The following is a 17,284-nucleotide window of genomic DNA, read 5'->3' as shown; positions in this document are numbered from 1 at the left end:
CCAAGAGGGTGTGTGTGTGTGTGTGTGTGTGTGTGTGTGTGTGTGTGTGTGTGTGTGTGTGTGTGTGTGTGTGTGTGTGTGTGTGTGTGTGTGTGTGTGTGTGTGTGTGTGTGTGTGTGTGTGTGTGTGTGTGTGTGTGTGTGTGTGTGTGTGTGTGTGTTGCTTTGGGGAGGCGGACTGGATGGGGGCTAATATTATGAGCCAACGGAACGGCAGCCAATTGGATTATCACGCTTACCAGCTCCGAACAATGCAAAGTGAAAGGAAGGAAGGAAGAGGAGAGAAGTGCAGTTTGCTGGGTCAGACTTAAGTCCTGCACAGCAGACAGGATGAAAGCAGGACCATTAAAAATGTATTAAGATGTTTTTATGACTTGTTTTGTGTCATAGCGATCAGTAAAGTGGCCAGGCAGATTGCTGCCGTTTGCTTCTTATCTGATTGTAGATTTATTCTTTGTGTAAATGTGGAGTGTGGTTTTTATTTGTGTTTCAGTATTTTCGTCCATCAGCCTGGACCTGCTACCAGAAAGAGCTGCGACTCTGATGGTGTATGAAGATGTTGTAGAGATTGTTTCAGGCGTACAAGGTAAACGCAGTGTGTGTGTTATCTGTGTGTATTTAGCTAAACTTTTTGTTGCAGATTGGTGTAAACATATTTCCCACTGTGTCAACACAATTCCTCTCGAGGTCTTTTGATCCATCTTTCTCTGCAGATGAACTGAGCTTAACTTCCTTACATAGTATGTAAACATTGGCCAGAAGACTTTTAATTCTCAGAAATACTAATATTATAACATCTACAATTCCATGAAAGCTGGGCAAACTTTAGGGGATTAAACGGCTTTAAGAAGGACTTTGAGGTGTGAATGTTTTGCCGACAGCTTTTTACAATAAAAATTGAACTTCCAATGTCATTTTTTTGCCAAATTAAATATTTTTGTGCATTCAAAGTTGTTTATCATTAAGACATGAATCACTTTAGTACACTCTAAATAAGGTTTGGTACACCACTAGTTATATACTTGAGATTCAAGACAGGAAGAACAAAATATCTAAATATATTCTTATATTATGTTTTATGTTTGCATGCATCAAGCTGCTGACAAGGCACCTACGGCAAGTCATTTTGGGTAAACAAAAAGAGTTAGATTTTCACCCATATTTAATAATGAAAATAGACTCACTCAATTCACAGCTTTGTTCTGTATAAAGAACTGAACATAATTAGCCCCGCCTATGCATTAAATGGCCTACTGTTGAATAAAAAAAGACCCTCCTCTCTCCACTCAAGCACAGATATAAATCATGAGTCTGTCTTTGTTAGTCAGCCCCTTTGTTGAGGTGTGTGTAATTATATTAGATAAGGCTTTCTCACTCTGGCAAAATCAATATGGCCTCTTTGTCTGCTGGGGTCTTTTGTCTGTCTGTGACCGACAAGGGAGTAATTTTACGTGTCAGCTGTTTTGTCTGGCTAAAAGAAAGACTTCTCAGACACCATTGACATGTAAACCTCCTGAGTTCACTCCGCACGTGCCTGAGTGGACTGTAGTTTCTGCCCTCTGTCCGACACACTTTGTTTGTCACGATGATGTGAACTTGTCTGCCCGGGGGAGTGATAAACCTTGGCATGTGGCGCGAGGACAGAGAATAAAAGAGGAGGAAGAGGATGATACAGTATGTGCTGGAAAGTGGAGCAGTTGGAGAGAATAAGGGAGAAAGGGGGATGGGCAGCGCAGTGTCCAACAGAAGGAGGAACAGATGAGAGGAAAGTGGAGGGAAACAAAACAACAAGGAGAGTTGAGGAAGGGAACACACAAAGAATAGAAACTGGGGTCATTTCCTTTCACAAAAACAGATCCTCAGAGAGCAATAACATTCACACCTGAACTTAAAGAACTCAGACAGACACATGAACGTTTAATATGATGGTTAACTTATACTGCAGAGCCAACATGTATGTCGACTAGAAACAGATTGAGCCCTCACACAGCTGGATGTGTGCCTCACTGCTCAGGAATGTGCACTCGGTACAGTCAGACCACAATGACATCACCTTGCTGAGTCCGGCTACATGCAGTTTTCACTGTTTATTCCTCTTTATGTCAAATGTGTTCAAGGAAGACAGAGTTTAGATAGGGAGAAGTGTAAAGGCAGCTATTAATTGCACAGCAGAATATCAGAAGGAAGCATCACGCTGCTGAAAGAACAGTCGAGCAAGGCATTATCTCTTCTGTATTGGTCCACAGTTGCCTCCATTAAGCCTAATTTCATGGCCAAATGTATAAAAAGGCATTAGGCCAAGACAAGGAGTAGAAAATTGGCTTGTAAAACATCACTCTGCAAGATGGACTGATTCTGTCAGGAGAAAAACCTCCTGACTTTCTCCATTGAATTAAAATCAGAAACCTTCTATAAAGTGTTCTTTGTTTGATATAATTTATACTCACAATTCTGGCCTTTTGCATTTAGTTCAAAGTACATTTTATTTATTTCTCTAATGATTAGGTTTACCAATGTTCTAATCATTAATCCATATTGCATACTGACCTTTTTGGTACATATATAATGCACATACTATGAGTGAGCTTTTGACCGATACAACCTTTGATTCTTAAGTGTAGATGGAGAACTTGCGGTTTATATTTCCTTGATGTACTTGTCTCCAATAGCAAATCACAAACAGCCTAACTGATGCACTTGGTGTTCAGTCAACATGTCCATGTTTTCCTGACGCCTCTCTTTCTGTTGCCCCTGAAGGTTTCAGGCATCAGCCCAGTGTTCATTTCCAGCGCAGAGCTCTGAGTCTTCCCGCCGACACATCCTACGCAAACCTAACGGCTCTACTCACCGTGGCCTGCTCCCCCTTGCACATCCAGCACTTTCCCCACCTGCAGGTCCTCAGCGGCAACGGCACAGGTGAGCCTCGAACCGGTGGAGGGTAACGTACTCGACCGCAGAAATAGGACTAAAGAGAGTCGGGCATGGATGACAGAGGGGGGGTGGGGAGTGAAGAGGAGAAGCAGCGGTACATCCCAGAGGCTCTACCCTGGAGAGGCCTCTCTATCTGACCTCCTGAAACACAATAACCCCTGTGTGTCTAACACAAGCCTGCACGCTTTTCAGCTTTTTAACTCTCCATCCTGTTTCCTTTCTTTCCTGTCTTTCCCTTGTTTTCTTTCCTGTCTGTCTTTCCCCTGGCAACTCTCCTTCCCCCCCCCCCCCCTGCTGTCTGCTCCTTTCTCTACCACCCCCCTCCTGTGCACCTTACTCCCACTCACTTTCCCTTCACGCTGCGTTTTTCTCTCTTACACTCTGCTGCTTCTCTCACAGGGAACGAGAAGAGGTTTGAGTTGACTCCTGTAGTAGCCATCTCTGTGCACTTATTGGCCAGCGACGGAGTGGAGCTGCAGGTGAATGAGCCAATCACGGTGTCCGTCCCCCTGCCGGCCGACAGTGGCCTGAAGGAAAATGATCACATCCCTGCTTGGAGATTCGACCCGCGCTTCGGTATGTCCCTACATGAACACAAAGCTATTTTGACTTTCTAACTCAAAGGCGGGTTTATACAAAATCAGGAAAACTTTCAAAATGCTTAATTAATGGTTATAGAAAGTTAGGAATGCATTAATTTAAACATAGTCTGCTGTTTCATAATGATAAGAAAAAATATTTTAAAATGATTTTTTTTTTAAACTTAATCTTTTGCAATTTATAGTTATGTTTATGTGATTAGAAAGGCTTAGATATTCTTGGCATTTTTGGTTTTGTTATCTTGAAAATGCTCGTTATTTACTCTCAAAACCTTACGTTTTCTGTTCTAAGTGCGTACCTGAATGATTTTTAAAAATGATCAGAACAGGAGCTTTAATACAATCCACGTGCAACCAGGTCGCAACTTTTAGTTCTGTGTGTCAGAGGGATAAATGAATTTATTCATAAGGTCATTAAAAAAAGTCTAATTTGTGGCACCACATTAATCTGCAAATCAAAACCCAAGTACTGCCACACATCACAAGATTGCACCGTGGATGTTTAATCTGCTGGAGCTCAGCTAAATCTTGACCTGAGCAAAACAAACATCAAACAGCTCTCCTACAGCTGAGACCCTTCAAGCCTCTCTGGACCCACTGATTTATTTCAGCAGTCTTAAATCTCTTGAGTCAGACGTCACGCTCTCTGATTCCCTTTCTTCTTGTACATTCTGATCTGGAAGACAGTGATTAGATCATTGGTTGAGTCAGATGTGTCTGTAATACAAAACATCCTCCTCTGTGTAAATTAGGCTCACATATCCAGATCAACTGTACATTGTGTTTGTGCTTGTCAGGACCTATTAAAAGGCTTCTAGGGAAAGGATATACAGTATTGTACTTGATTAGTAGTGAGACGGAATAATCTGTAGCAAATGTAAAAATCGATCATTTGTACGTTTCTAAAACCCACGATAACTGAGTAATTTGGTCACTTTTGGGCAGCAGTGTCCCAACTCTGACACATCATCACTTTCTAACCTGGTATGGCAAAATTGTTAGCAAACAGTTGGCTATTTAAACATCCAACAGACGTAGGGCAACATTAGCATTCAGCAGTTGTGTTTGTGTCCAATATTCTCTCTCCTGTTGGCATTACAATTATAAAATTGGCACACAATATTGTGAGTGACCTGAGGCACCCTCTTGCCTCTTACTTTGAACTGTTGACATCCGGGCGGAGGTATCGTGCCCCTTATTTAAAAAAGAACAGATCTAGGCTGTCTTTCGTCCCACAAGCCATCAAACTCCTGAATAAATGATGGCTAGGACGCACTGTTTACCCAGCTGGTCTGGCCCAGTCCCCCCTATTTCGCAAATGAGGGCCTATAGGTCCCTTGTCATGTCTGCCGATATCTGGTTTTCTTATGTCTGTTTGTTTTAATCTGTGTCTATGTTGTTGTCAGTGACGTAGTGTCTTATCTTTTTTAAATGCCTTTGTGATGTGCTGCAACCCATTTTCCCCTCGGGGACAAATAAATGAATACTATACTATTAACTAGTAAGGGAAATATCTTTAGCTTTTGAATTTGTCACTGCTAATTAGAGATGGGTATCGTTAAGGTTTGTACTACTACTTTTATCGATACCGCTTATCGATCCGGTCCTTTAACGGTACTCTTAACGGTTCTTTACAACAACAACAAAAAAGTAAATTAACTAAGCAAATTGTAAATAATTTGAATTTACAGAACTGTAAAAAACAAGTATTTACTGCAAAAATACAGTGGTACAGAGCAACACAGGTGGGGCATACAGGTGCTGCAAAAGGCCTAACGGTTCTTCTGGAGGAAGATTAAGGTGTATACATAACATACCTGACGTGGAAACCTTACTCGTGGAAAGACAGTCGAAAACGGTGCATTTCTCCGTCTGAATGTGGTGCACTTTTGCAAGATGTTTAGACAAATTGCTCGTGTTAACGCCCTTACATGCTAAACTCTTATTGCACTTTTGGCAACGAGCATCGTCCTCATCGAGACGGGTAATGTGTGTGTGTGTGTGTGTGTGTGTGTGTGTGTGTGTGTGTGTGTGTGTGTGTGTGTGTGTGTGTGTGTGTGTGTGTGTGTGTGTGTGTGTGTGTGTGTGTGTGTGTGTGTGTGTGTGTGTGTGTGTGTGTGTGTGTGTGTGTGTGTGTGTGTGTGTGTGTGTGTGTGTGTGTGTGTGTGTGTGTGTGTGTGTGTGTGTGTGTGGGGGGGGGGGGGGGGGGGGTTGGGGGCGGGGGGTGGGTGGGGGAGAGATCTGTCGTCTGGATTGGAAAGATCGAAAATACATCATAGACGCATTTTGTAATCTTATTGCATATTAGAAACGGAGTTGGCGAAACTAAAGCTGCAATATAATGTTTATGTAGCATAATACATATGTCTCCATTACCGATAAAAAGACCGATAACGTTGGAGCTTAACAGTACCACGGTCTTTAATAATTCAGCCCCGGGGCCCATTTAATACCGGGGCTCGGTACCCATCCCTACTGCTAATAGCTAACTGTGTGTGTTGTAGTGTGTGGTGTAAAGGGGGTTCCCAGACTTTATGTTGCCCTCTGCAACTGGGAACAATGCTCTGAGATTGGTCCGGACAAATGAATGCTTCAGGCTCACGTCTGTCTATTAGACGAAAAAGCTATTTGAATATGTGACATGAATAAAAGTGAATCCCTTTTTGGGGTGAGCACTAAAAGAGAGTTGCTAGAAGCATTATGCAGTTGCTCAATAGACTAAGGAGTTCCCCTCCAATCCACATGTGGATTCCGACTTCATGAACAGTAGGCCACTTCTCAATAAGAGCGATGCCTTTGTCCATCCAACACTTGTCATGTGATGATTCAAGCATTTTCCAATTAGCCCGGAAATCATTCTGAAAGGAACATTTTATTGGGCCAACAAATGTTGAACATCTGGATCATCTTTGCTCCTGTGACAGTTTATAGATCTCAAGTACTTAGAGTAGCCACATTCAAAGTTTATGAAAAAGGGCTTTGATAAGAGCTTAGAGCACACACACACACACACACACACACACACACACACACACACACACACACACACACACACACACACACACACACACACACACACACACACACACACACACTTGAAGCCTACGCAGAGCCTGTAGCTGCGAGTATTTCCATAACAGAAGTCATCCCCGGACCCTCTTCGGGCTTCATCTCATGTTCCTTAGCAACCCACCAAATAAGTTACACAACAGTAAGGCCCAGCTCCTGATTGAGTTTCTTCACTGTGCGCTTAAGTGTGTGTTTGTGTGTTGAACCAGGGATGAAGAAAACACAAAGAAAGATCTTTTGAAATCCGTCTGGTGCTTTTTTGGATAAAATACTCCAGGCTGATAAAAGCTCCTTCACAAAGAAGCTCAGTTTTGTTTACAAAGTGGGCACATGGAAAACACACACACACACACACACACACACACACACACACACACACACACACACACACAAACCTGTTTGTCTTGTATAACTGACAATGTCTCCTATTTTATATTGAGGGAGCGCAAGGCAAATGTATGTCATGTACAAACAGATCAAGTTCACTGGATTGTTTGTGTGTATTTGTCATTCATAAACAGACACTCTTTACCATGAGAGGATGTAAATCACCTCACTCAGATGAACTGACACGTCAGCCGTGTTGACTTTGCAGGAATAGACGAAAAGCAGGAGTAATATACAGGCTGTAGGGACAGTATAAATGTTTGCATTGTGTCTAAGCAGTTGCCAGACGCTCTGCAGTGTATTGTATTGAAGCGTGGGAACAGAGTCCTTTAATGTTGCTATTAAGAGAGAGAAAGAGAGAGAGAGAGAGAGAGAACGAACCCCCCCCCGCCTGTGGAAACATCAGACAGAACCTGTGTGTGTGATGCTGAGTCACACAGCTTCTCTCATTCCTCTGTTTCTTGTGCCTCTTCCCTTATCTCTCCTTCCTTTCCACCTCCCTTGTCCGCTCTTGTTTCCTCTCCTTGAAATGTTATTTCCCCCTGTCCAAGCCTTTTATATTTTTGTCTTTCCACATTGAATTTCCCCTGCTGACCCTTTTTGTTTACTCCCTCCTGAAGATCGATGCAGTTTCCTGACTATATGACGTTGTATAACTGGGAATAAACAAAGACTCAGTATGGCTCTCTCTATGTTAGCCTTGAGCCCCAAAGGAGAAGTGTGAAGGCACAACTCAATGTTTCCTCTTGGTTCAGATTTACTGAAACTCAATTAATCAGTGACTCTGGCTTTGTTTTGGGGTTTTTGGTCAGTGCTGGAGCTGCTATTGTGCTCCTACAGGCTTCTGACTGTGTGCTGCCTCCCTGTGGGAGAGTTCAGTACTACCAAAACACTGTTCTCTTTCACACTACTGGGCTTGAATCGACCTTTTTAAAAAGATCTTGAGAAGTCTTGGAAAGCATTGCCTTCAGCCTTCTCTAAATGCATGTTTGAAGGTGAAATAGGTTCAATAAATAATTGACAAGTCTTTTTAATAGTGCTGCAACAATTAGTTCAACTTTGAGAAACAAGCATGTTCATTTTATTAAAATAATTCTTTAGTACAAACGAGTAATCATTTTATCTGGAAAATAACCGGAGGACAAATGATTTTTTTTTTTTTGCAGCCCTACTTAACAATGTTTGTTTTAAAAAGGTTTTGTGTCCGACTGCTGTCTGATCAGAGCATTTTAGAAACGTAAGATTGTTTTAACATTGCATTTTGCATGCATGAGACACCATCATGATGCATTGATTGTAAAAAAACAAAACACTAATGTTATGCTTGTTATCCAGGTTGCGATATTTAAAATGTATTTTATATTCAAAATTATTTTTAACACCACTGATAATTGCTTGAAAAAAGTAATTTAAGTGTGTTTAATGTGGTTAAAAAAAGGTCTTGGAGAGTGCTACTTTACATTTTTGGTAACCCTGCTGTTAATTAAGTTTACTTCTGCCTCAATAACCATTTATTTAAAAAAAACAAAGTACTAAACTTGACAGATACATAGATTTAGCTAAGTAAAGTCCTGCTTTTTCTGTTTGGGTTAATCAGAAGTAGAGTTTGCTGCAGGCTTTGTCAGTTGTCACTTTGTCCCTAATGCCCTCTGTAAACGGAAACTCTGGTTCTTATACTGTATGAATCATTATTCTGAAACTTGATTTCAAGCCGTGTGTGTGTGTGTGTGTGTGTGTGTGTGTGTGTGTGTGTGTGTGTGTGTGTGTGTGTGTGTGTGTGTGTGTGTGTGTGTGTGTGTGTGTGTGTGTGTGTGTGTGTGTGTGTGTGTGTGTGTGTGTGTGTGTGTGTGTGTGTGTGTGTGTGTGTGTGTGTGTGTGTGTGTGTGTGTGTGTGTGTGTGTGTGTGTGTGTGTGTGTGTGTGTGTGTGTGTGTGTGTGTGTGTGTCTGCAGGTGCTTGGATAAAGAGCAGTTGGGGTCACGTGCAGCGAGAGGGCAACCAGCTCAGTCTGACTTACATCGCTCCTCAGCTGGGATACTGGGTGGCCGCCATGTCTCCAATACACTCAGGTGAGAAACTGCTTTCATACAGATCATCATCATGTAGAGTGAAGATATAGTCCTAAAGGCACAATGAGTAGGATTCGCTATAAATGTAAGGACTCGTTCAAAAATATATTCATAATCCTTCTCAATCATCAGTTATGAGCCAATAAAAGAAGGAAACCTCAGACTGGACTTTCTTTCTCTTTGAGCACAGTCCAACTACTCTTTCTGCCTTTAGCAAATACCAAAACATTTAGTTGCCACCTTTCGGTGTTATGAAAGTTGTTACATATTAAATCAGTTTCTGTATGACCGCCTGTCTATCCAACAGGTCCAGTGTTTGCGAAGGACATCAGCACGTACCACACGGTGTTCCTGTTGGCTATACTGGGAGGCATGGCTCTCATCCTGCTCTGCCTGCTCTGTCTGCTGTTGTACTACTGCAAGTGTGTGAAAGTCTTTCCAGAGCTATTTGTCATAAAGTTTATCTTAATCAGAAATCAAAGAGCTGAACATTATTTGTTTTGTTGCTGCCAATTTTGAATATAAATTCTTCTTGCCACGTAACAACCTTTTGCATGCCTTCAGCATCCATTGTCAAAAACTGTCATCGTGTCAACATTTAGTCTAAATGCGCTGAAGAGCCATTTTAAAGGGTTCATCATCTCTCTGCAAGTAACAGAATCTATCAATCCATCAGTTATCATATAAGTGCTAAATAAATCCAAGTTGTTTATAGCAGTTCATGTAACATAAACTGTCTTGGTTGCACTAGAAGGTGTTAACAAGTACTGCACAAGTACTCTGGTACCACTGCTCTGCTGTAAATATTAGCCCTAAGGGAGTTATATTTTCCAATTTTAAGTTAACATCACAGGGGAGAACTTTTTATGTTAAACTAATTCCCATGATTGAATCATATCCTCTGTTGTGTCTCTGTGATGTGCAGGAGACGTTGTTTGAAGCCTCGAGGGTCTCACCGCAAGCTCACTATCTCCTCTGGTCTGGACGGCAGTAAGAGGGATCAAGCCACCTCCATGTCCCACCTGGACCTCATCAGCAGCGAGGTCTGTAGGACTCTCACAGAACGCTTTATTCACAAGTTTTAATTGCACTGTCCTAATGAATGTCAAAGGAAGTACCTGTTCACTGTGGCAGGGAATATCTGAGGGCCTCGTCTTAATATGAACCATCAACATTGTTGCCAAAAAGCAATCAGAGTATATCAGTGATGCAAATTAGTCACTTTTCGGCGCATCCCGCTTTTTTAACGCTGATTTGGGTGAGTTGTGTAATTCGCGGAGAACCGAAGAGTTTTCTTTTGGGGGGGGGGGTCAGTCAGTCAGTCAGTCAGTCAGTCAGTCAGTCAGTCAGTCAGTCAGTCAGTCAGTCAGTCAGTCAATCAATCAGTTAGTCAGTCGGACGGACGGACAACTTCTCACTTCAAAGAAGAAGAAGAAATCTAGATCGCAAAATAATTAAACAAGCGAGTGCCTGTTTTTCCTGGCCAAGGACAGGTTCATTGAACACAACACGTGTCTTCACCATAGATCTTCACGTGGTTATGTCTCGTCTGAAAGGAGTAACGGAGAGCATCGGAACGCCGCTCCAGCTCTTCAAATATTGCAGTACCCATAAGGAGCCGTACACATGCCGCAGTGTTTGCGAGGCTGTGTCTTTAGTTGTAAGCACAGTGGCGATCTGTTGTTGTTAGCATCTGGTTAGCTAGCTATGCTAACGAATTTAAAGAGCTTTTCTACAACCAGGTGGAAGAGAGCTCTCTCCTGAGAGGCTCAAATAACCTCAGCTCAGTGAGGTTAAGGCACACCTTGATATGATCATTATAGTTATTAATGAGACATTAGAGACCAAATTATTAACAGGTATAAAATACTATATGACAGTAACAAAAAAAAGTTGTTAAAAATAACAAGAATAGAGTTTGAAAGGTGAGTGATTTGGTAAAATATCCAAAAAGAAAAATCTGCTTACAGTTCTGTTTCATATGGGTGTTGAAAGATGTATCCATAGATCTCCTCATGTTGCTCTCAAAGTTCACCAGATTGATGCTTTTAACTTCAATATTTAAAAAAAATCTTCCCGGGGGAGCATGCCCTCGGACCCCCCGAGAGGAGGTTAGGTCCCCCCCACTGAAATCATGTTCACATGGATAGGATACTAAATACATTTGCACACATCTTGTGTCCATATCTTTCTGTTTTGGTGGTCATGCCAAAACCGTGCACGTGAATGCCTGCATGCATGCGTCAAACATGAGTCATGGTGAGATATCTGTATTAAGAAGTTGCTTTTTCTTTGCACAGCATGAAAGAAAGGCCAAATGAATGGGCTGTGATTTTAGTTTTTTTAAGCAGAGGTTGAGTTCAATCATTTGTACGGCCCTCGGAGGATGTTGTACAAATTGAATGGAAAAAGGTTCCCCACCCCTGCTGTAAATAATAATAAAAACTCTTGATTTATAACATCTCTGTCTCCTATTGACCTGAGTAAATTATAAAGAACAGCCAGTTAATTGAAGCATTATAGCACAGGCCATTGTCAGATGGTATATTACGCTGTTTTTTTTCTGCTTCGAATAGTTCTCTCTTTCTTTACCATACCTGTGTTTGCATCACTGGTATATATAAAGTACATACTGTATAAATAAATGAAATGTGAAATATATCCTAAGACACACAAAAAGAGAAACCCTTTCAAATGCAATATCAAGAATAAACAATATGATATCAGTATTTTACTAAAACTAAATATAATATCTGTGGTTTCCATTTTGTTAATTTGGTCGCTACACTTCTGAAAATCACCTTCTTTCTCTAATGTCAAATGACTTCTCTACTGTGAGCATGGCCGTAGGAAGCATCCTGAATGTGGGGGGGACATTTTTAACGGGTGGGGGTCCTCCCCCACGAAAAGCAAATAGATTTCCGGTATTCTAGATACTAAACCTTGAGTTTATGTTCTAAAACATAATATTTGCATTGTGTATCATATGTTGACTCCGGGCTGTGTTTCAAAGCACTTGACTACAAGTGGATTTACAGTTTGAAAGTGAGCATAGCCTAGGATATATGGAGTCAGATCAGTCTCAATATTAATACATGTACACAAGGATTCACAAATGTATTTCGGGATTTATATATAAATGACTCTCTCCACAAAAATATTTTTCAATGCACACACAAATATTTATTGTTGTATATAAATGTAAAAGAATCCACAGATAAAAAGAGTCACAAATATAAGCATATTTCTGACATATAAATATTTCTTGTTTTAAGTAATGTAAAAGAAAACCACAATTAGTTATAATTTCCATAGTTTCCTGTTAAAAAAATATGCATTTGTCATTTCCGTCAGGGAAGTCTCAAAAAAACATAACACAAATGCAGAGGTTCACAAGAAAAGCAGTTTAAATACCCATTTTTTGTACATTTATATACAATAAATATTTGTGAGTGCATTGAGAGATATTGTTGTGGAGAGTCATTTATATATAAATCACAAAATACATTTGTGAATCCTTCAGTGAGCTTTTATTAATATTGAGACTGATCTGACTCCTTACAGATGTTAAGTTCACCTAGGAATGGTATCATTGACTTAAATGTTCAAATAAATGTTGCTCTTCCATCTATATTGGTCATATGATGCCCCTTGACTGAAATGTTTCCTGTTCAATATCCCCACTGATTTCCTTAAAATTCTTCCCCCTTCTTTGAAAACTTTTTTCTTATGTCCATGTTGTCTGGGGGGGAAAACATATCAAACCAAGAGATCGTCAGCTTTGATTTTCGCTGTATTAACAATGTCCTGAACATTTGGTGTGTGTGCCTTACCTCCGCTACCAGCATCGCTTCATACAAGAGATCTGAGAATCTGCCTTGGTACAAAGTAGCGGTGAAAACATGGTACGGAGTTTCATTGATTTGGGCATTCTCTCAATAAGCAATTGTTGGAATGGATTTGATAGTGAAGCACTGACACAGCGCTCTACAAAGTGCGGCGAGTGGATAGACCGATTCACGGACTTTCCGCATAGTATAAAAGTGGGGGGGGTCTAAACTAATCATTTTAAAAAGTGGGGGGGACTTGTCCCACCCTCATATAATGGCTGTGACAGTTTCTTACTCTATTATTGTTTTGTCTTTAGGCGCAGCTGGAACTTGTTTCCACGGGGACTGAGCCCGACATGACCACACCGATGCTGAAGCCGTCCTCATATGAGCAACAAGACAATCATCGTCAACACAGCCTAATCCATCACAGCAAACACAGCCGCTCCTCGCTCGGCAACAGCCACGGCTCTTCTCTTGGCAACCTGACGCCGCGCAGCAGAGACTACCGGCAGTCTGCCGAGACGTTCCACTTAAAATCCGCCCTCTCGTGTGGGACAGACAGAGGCTACCGCCAATCATACACCTCCGTCTGTTCGTCCAGCAACCCGGTTTCAGACGCACTGTCGTCGGCCAATCAAGGTCAGGTGTCTGCCAATCAGCTGAGCAGTGTCGGGATTGTTGATTTCATCTCCCCTTCCTCTCCCCCTCACTCCCCCAGTAGAGGGGAGGTGTGTGAGTGCAGAGCTCCTGACTACCTCCTCTCCCGCTCTGTGGACCACCTGGAGCGCCCCACCCCCCCCCTGCTCCCCAGGCCGGGCCAGCTGCTCTGCTGCGGCTCCGTGGACCTGCTGAGTGGGGGGGAGGGCTACCCGAGGGTGCGTCCCACCCTGGTGATCCCAGCTCACTACATGCGCCTGCCGGGTGAGCACCCTCTGTCCGGTCAGGCACTTCTACTACAGACTGACCAGCAGAGTGACTTGGAGACCATCCAGGCTGAGCTGAATGCCTCACATTCCCAGCAGCCACTGGGGCAATCCCTCTCTGACCTCGGCCCGCATCCCTCCAAACAGGGCGGTGGAGAACGTATGGGGCTGTCGGAGTCTCTGTCCATCCCAGCAGCGCTTGGGGAAACGGGTCTGATGGAAATAAACAGCGAGGACACGTTGTTGGCTGAAAAGACTTTAATGGAGCTCAGGGGAGGGAAGCCTCTGCCTCACCCACGAGCCTGGTTCGTCTCGCTTGATGGACGCTCCAATGCTATTCGCCACTCCTACATTGACCTCCAGCGGGCGGGGTGCCACAGCAGCTCGCCAGGTGGAGGAGGTCAACACGATACTGGCAGCGGTGGGAGGCGGGGCAACGATGCCAGCCTGGACTCCGGTGTGGACCTGAACGAGCTGAGAGTGGGCCGCAGGGGGAGAGTTGTAGGATGGCAGGAAAGAGGGATTGCGAAAGACAGGTCGAAGAGCACAGCACCAGCCATGACCTACACTCAGCTGGTGTATGTGGATGATCTGGACGGCGGTGGCAGCGAGGAAGAGACGCCCAAATGCAGCCCAGAGGACAGTGACACGGCACACATCCTGTCAGACAAAGCAGAGGGTCAGAGGGGAGATCTGGGGGGTGAGGAGGGGAAAATAGAAGAGGTGGTACAAATACAAGAGGAACCGCCCTCACTTTCCTCTTCATCCCCTTCTTCTCCTCCTCCTCCCCTGCCAACACCTGAGGGAGAGACGTTCAGGACTGATCATGTGCTGCTGTCAGTGTCTCCTGATGACGATGCAGCACAGGATGATGGAGAGGAGGAGAAGAAGAGTCCCTGGCAGAAGAGAGAGGAGCGACCTCTGCTGGCCTTCAACCTGAAATGATCCACAGATGACCACTTCAAGGATAGCCTCACACTTTTTTTCTTAATCAAATACTCACATGCCAATAAGTACATAGAAAGCATGTTTGGTTGCTGTAATTCTTCCTACTGTGCATAATGGCCCGTCTTAAAGTGATGGTGAGACAAAACCAAACGTTTTTGTTCTGTGCTAAAATATATTCTAATTTGGTCTGATTTAGTATCAATCTTAAATATTGGAGATTTTTTTAAATGGATAGAGGATTTTGTTATCCCTATAGGAAATCTAGGCATTACAATAACAAGTAGTAAGTATAGGCAGTACAGATAAATAGCAACTATCTCAGAAAATGGGTGCATTTCTACACTTCTTAGTTTCATCTCAACACACAGAAATAATACTTATATTTTTTAATTCAGTGTGATTTACACTTACATATTTCATTCTCTCAGATGTCCATCGTAAATAAACTCCATAAGTATGCTTAGAATTTAAGAGAAAATCTCACAACAGATTATAATCATCCCGTTATATATGTAACAAGTACAACGACCACAATTGTTCAGCTGTACATATGGGCATGTCAGTTTTTATTTGAGACTTCAAAAGTGTGAACCTATCCTTTAACTATGACTCCTGTTTTTGCGCCGATCAAAACGTGAAGGAAAAGACCATTTTAATTATAGCTCTTTCTTTTCTTAATAGAGCACTGACATAATATTTCAGCACTGGGATACCTCCTAGTCCAGAGCTTCAGGTTCCCTTTATAAAAAGACCACTGTTGTTCTCCACACGTTCCATAAACTCATCAGGATGGAGTGATGTACACTTGACAAAGACAAATGGACAACGGAGGCGAGAAAGTTGAATATTTTATGCACAACAAATATATGCCTTTTTTTATAACTAGCCTTGTGCGCATAAAGGAACTGTTGGGGGAACAGACTATGGGGTGGTTCTCACAAATGAACGAATACAGGAGCCTTTTTCTCTAGCCATATTGGCCTCTGTCCACTGACTGTAAAGAACACACTACACTTCTTTATCGTGAGATGAATACCCTCATTTTTAAGATTGTGGAGCATCTGTGCCAAAATATGGCAGGTGATCATACTCTTTCCTTAGTCTGTCAGGAAAAGTCTTACAGTGGGTTCTGCACAGATAATCAGCCCTGACATAAACATGTGAATCCTGTACTTTTAATGGGTTTTAAGTATGATGCTAGAATTTAATCTAGCCCATCAGAAGGCTGAATGGGTTTTTAGATGATCCACAGAGGGGGTAAAGTGTTTGGAGTACTGAAATGAAACCACTATCCGCACTGCACAGATGTGACACACCACTCTGCTGGTTATAAGGATGTAATACCACTGCAAAACTGTAGTTCCACCAACAAAACAAAAAGTGTGAGGTGTAATAATATGAAGGGTTTTGTGCTTGTTGAACCACTGACTAGAATATTTTTGCTCACTTTTATACGGCTGCTTGAGATGCCTTTTTTGTCATTTTAATCAATATAATTTGAATTGCCAACATGAAGTATTTTACCTGGGAAAATAGGCTATTTTTATTTCCTGTAATATGTTAAGGACTTTTTTTCCTAACTCGCCTTATGTTAAGACTTACAAAAACACAACTGCAAGTTTTACCTGAAACCAAACTATTTTTTGCATGTTCTGTTTCACCTTATTTTTGTTTTTAACCTTTTCCTCATGTTCCAAGTGCCTTTGAACAACCTGACTATACATCCAATTTGTGGAACAGAAAACTTTATTTATTTCTCACCTTCTTTTGCCTTTAGCTTCTCTCCTCTACCTCAGCCCTCCCTTTCTCTACCACTTGTGAAAGAAAGCATGCAGTAAACTTTCCTCAGCACTAGCATATTACAAGCTACACTGCAGACGTTTCAGAAAATGTCTACCAGCTGCTTCAATCGTAAAATCCTCTACACAGTAATCAGCAAGGCACCAATCTGTCTTACACTAAGCAGTTAAGGATTTACAAAAGTTTTGAGTGAAGCACGGAATAGATAAAGCTAAGTGTGATTGTATGTGAAGCTAAACTGCAGGTCATTTCAGTGCATTTTCTTACTTTAGTGTCTGTAGAGGGTGAATGTTCGTCTCAAATGTGTGTGCCTGGGTTGTGTTCATCTGCTCTGCTGCTGGCTGTGAGTTTGTGTTTCCAGACTGTGTGTCGATGCAAGACCGCTGACAAATAATCAACATACATCCACTCAAGGTTGATATAGTCATAGCAATCATATTAAAGAGTGTGTATAGGTTTTCCTTTGCTTCACCTGGTCAAATGATGCGTGAGTTGTTGTGAATGTTCTCTTTTCTCTTAGTATCCCACATCAATCTCCAGGTCGAGGGTGGAGTTGCAGTAGTACAGCATCCTGAGTGTGTAGCTTGGTTGCTTGCATTATATTTGAAGCCTATTATTCTAATAAACCGCCAAACTGGAATTATTTGTGTGTTTTGATTTGTGTAATGATGAACAAACGTATATCAAGTAAGTTGCAGCATGAGAATTTGTATTTATTTTATGTCCT

General features: G+C 42.1%; 1 protein-coding gene across 1 annotated transcript in view; it reads left to right on the top strand.

Annotated features, from left to right (window-relative positions):
- fam171a1 (family with sequence similarity 171 member A1) overlaps positions 1 to 17,197 on the top strand; it is a 25,033-nt gene extending 7,836 nt beyond the window's left edge. The window contains 7 exon segments of the mRNA XM_079641400.1: positions 493 to 585; positions 2,757 to 2,915; positions 3,330 to 3,506; positions 8,937 to 9,053; positions 9,361 to 9,475; positions 9,979 to 10,096; positions 13,201 to 17,197. Coding sequence (XP_079497526.1) covers positions 493 to 585; positions 2,757 to 2,915; positions 3,330 to 3,506; positions 8,937 to 9,053; positions 9,361 to 9,475; positions 9,979 to 10,096; positions 13,201 to 14,754 — 2,333 coding nt within the window. The 3' untranslated portion in view covers positions 14,755 to 17,197.
- The last annotated feature ends 87 nt before the right edge of the window (positions 17,198 to 17,284 follow it).

This window comes from Notothenia rossii (assembly GCF_949606895.1).
Source record: "Notothenia rossii genome assembly, chromosome: 7".
NCBI lineage: Eukaryota > Metazoa > Chordata > Actinopteri > Perciformes > Nototheniidae > Notothenia > Notothenia rossii.
The sequence above is the reverse complement of the archived record's forward strand: the minus strand, read 5'-3'. Positions and strand labels throughout refer to the sequence as shown.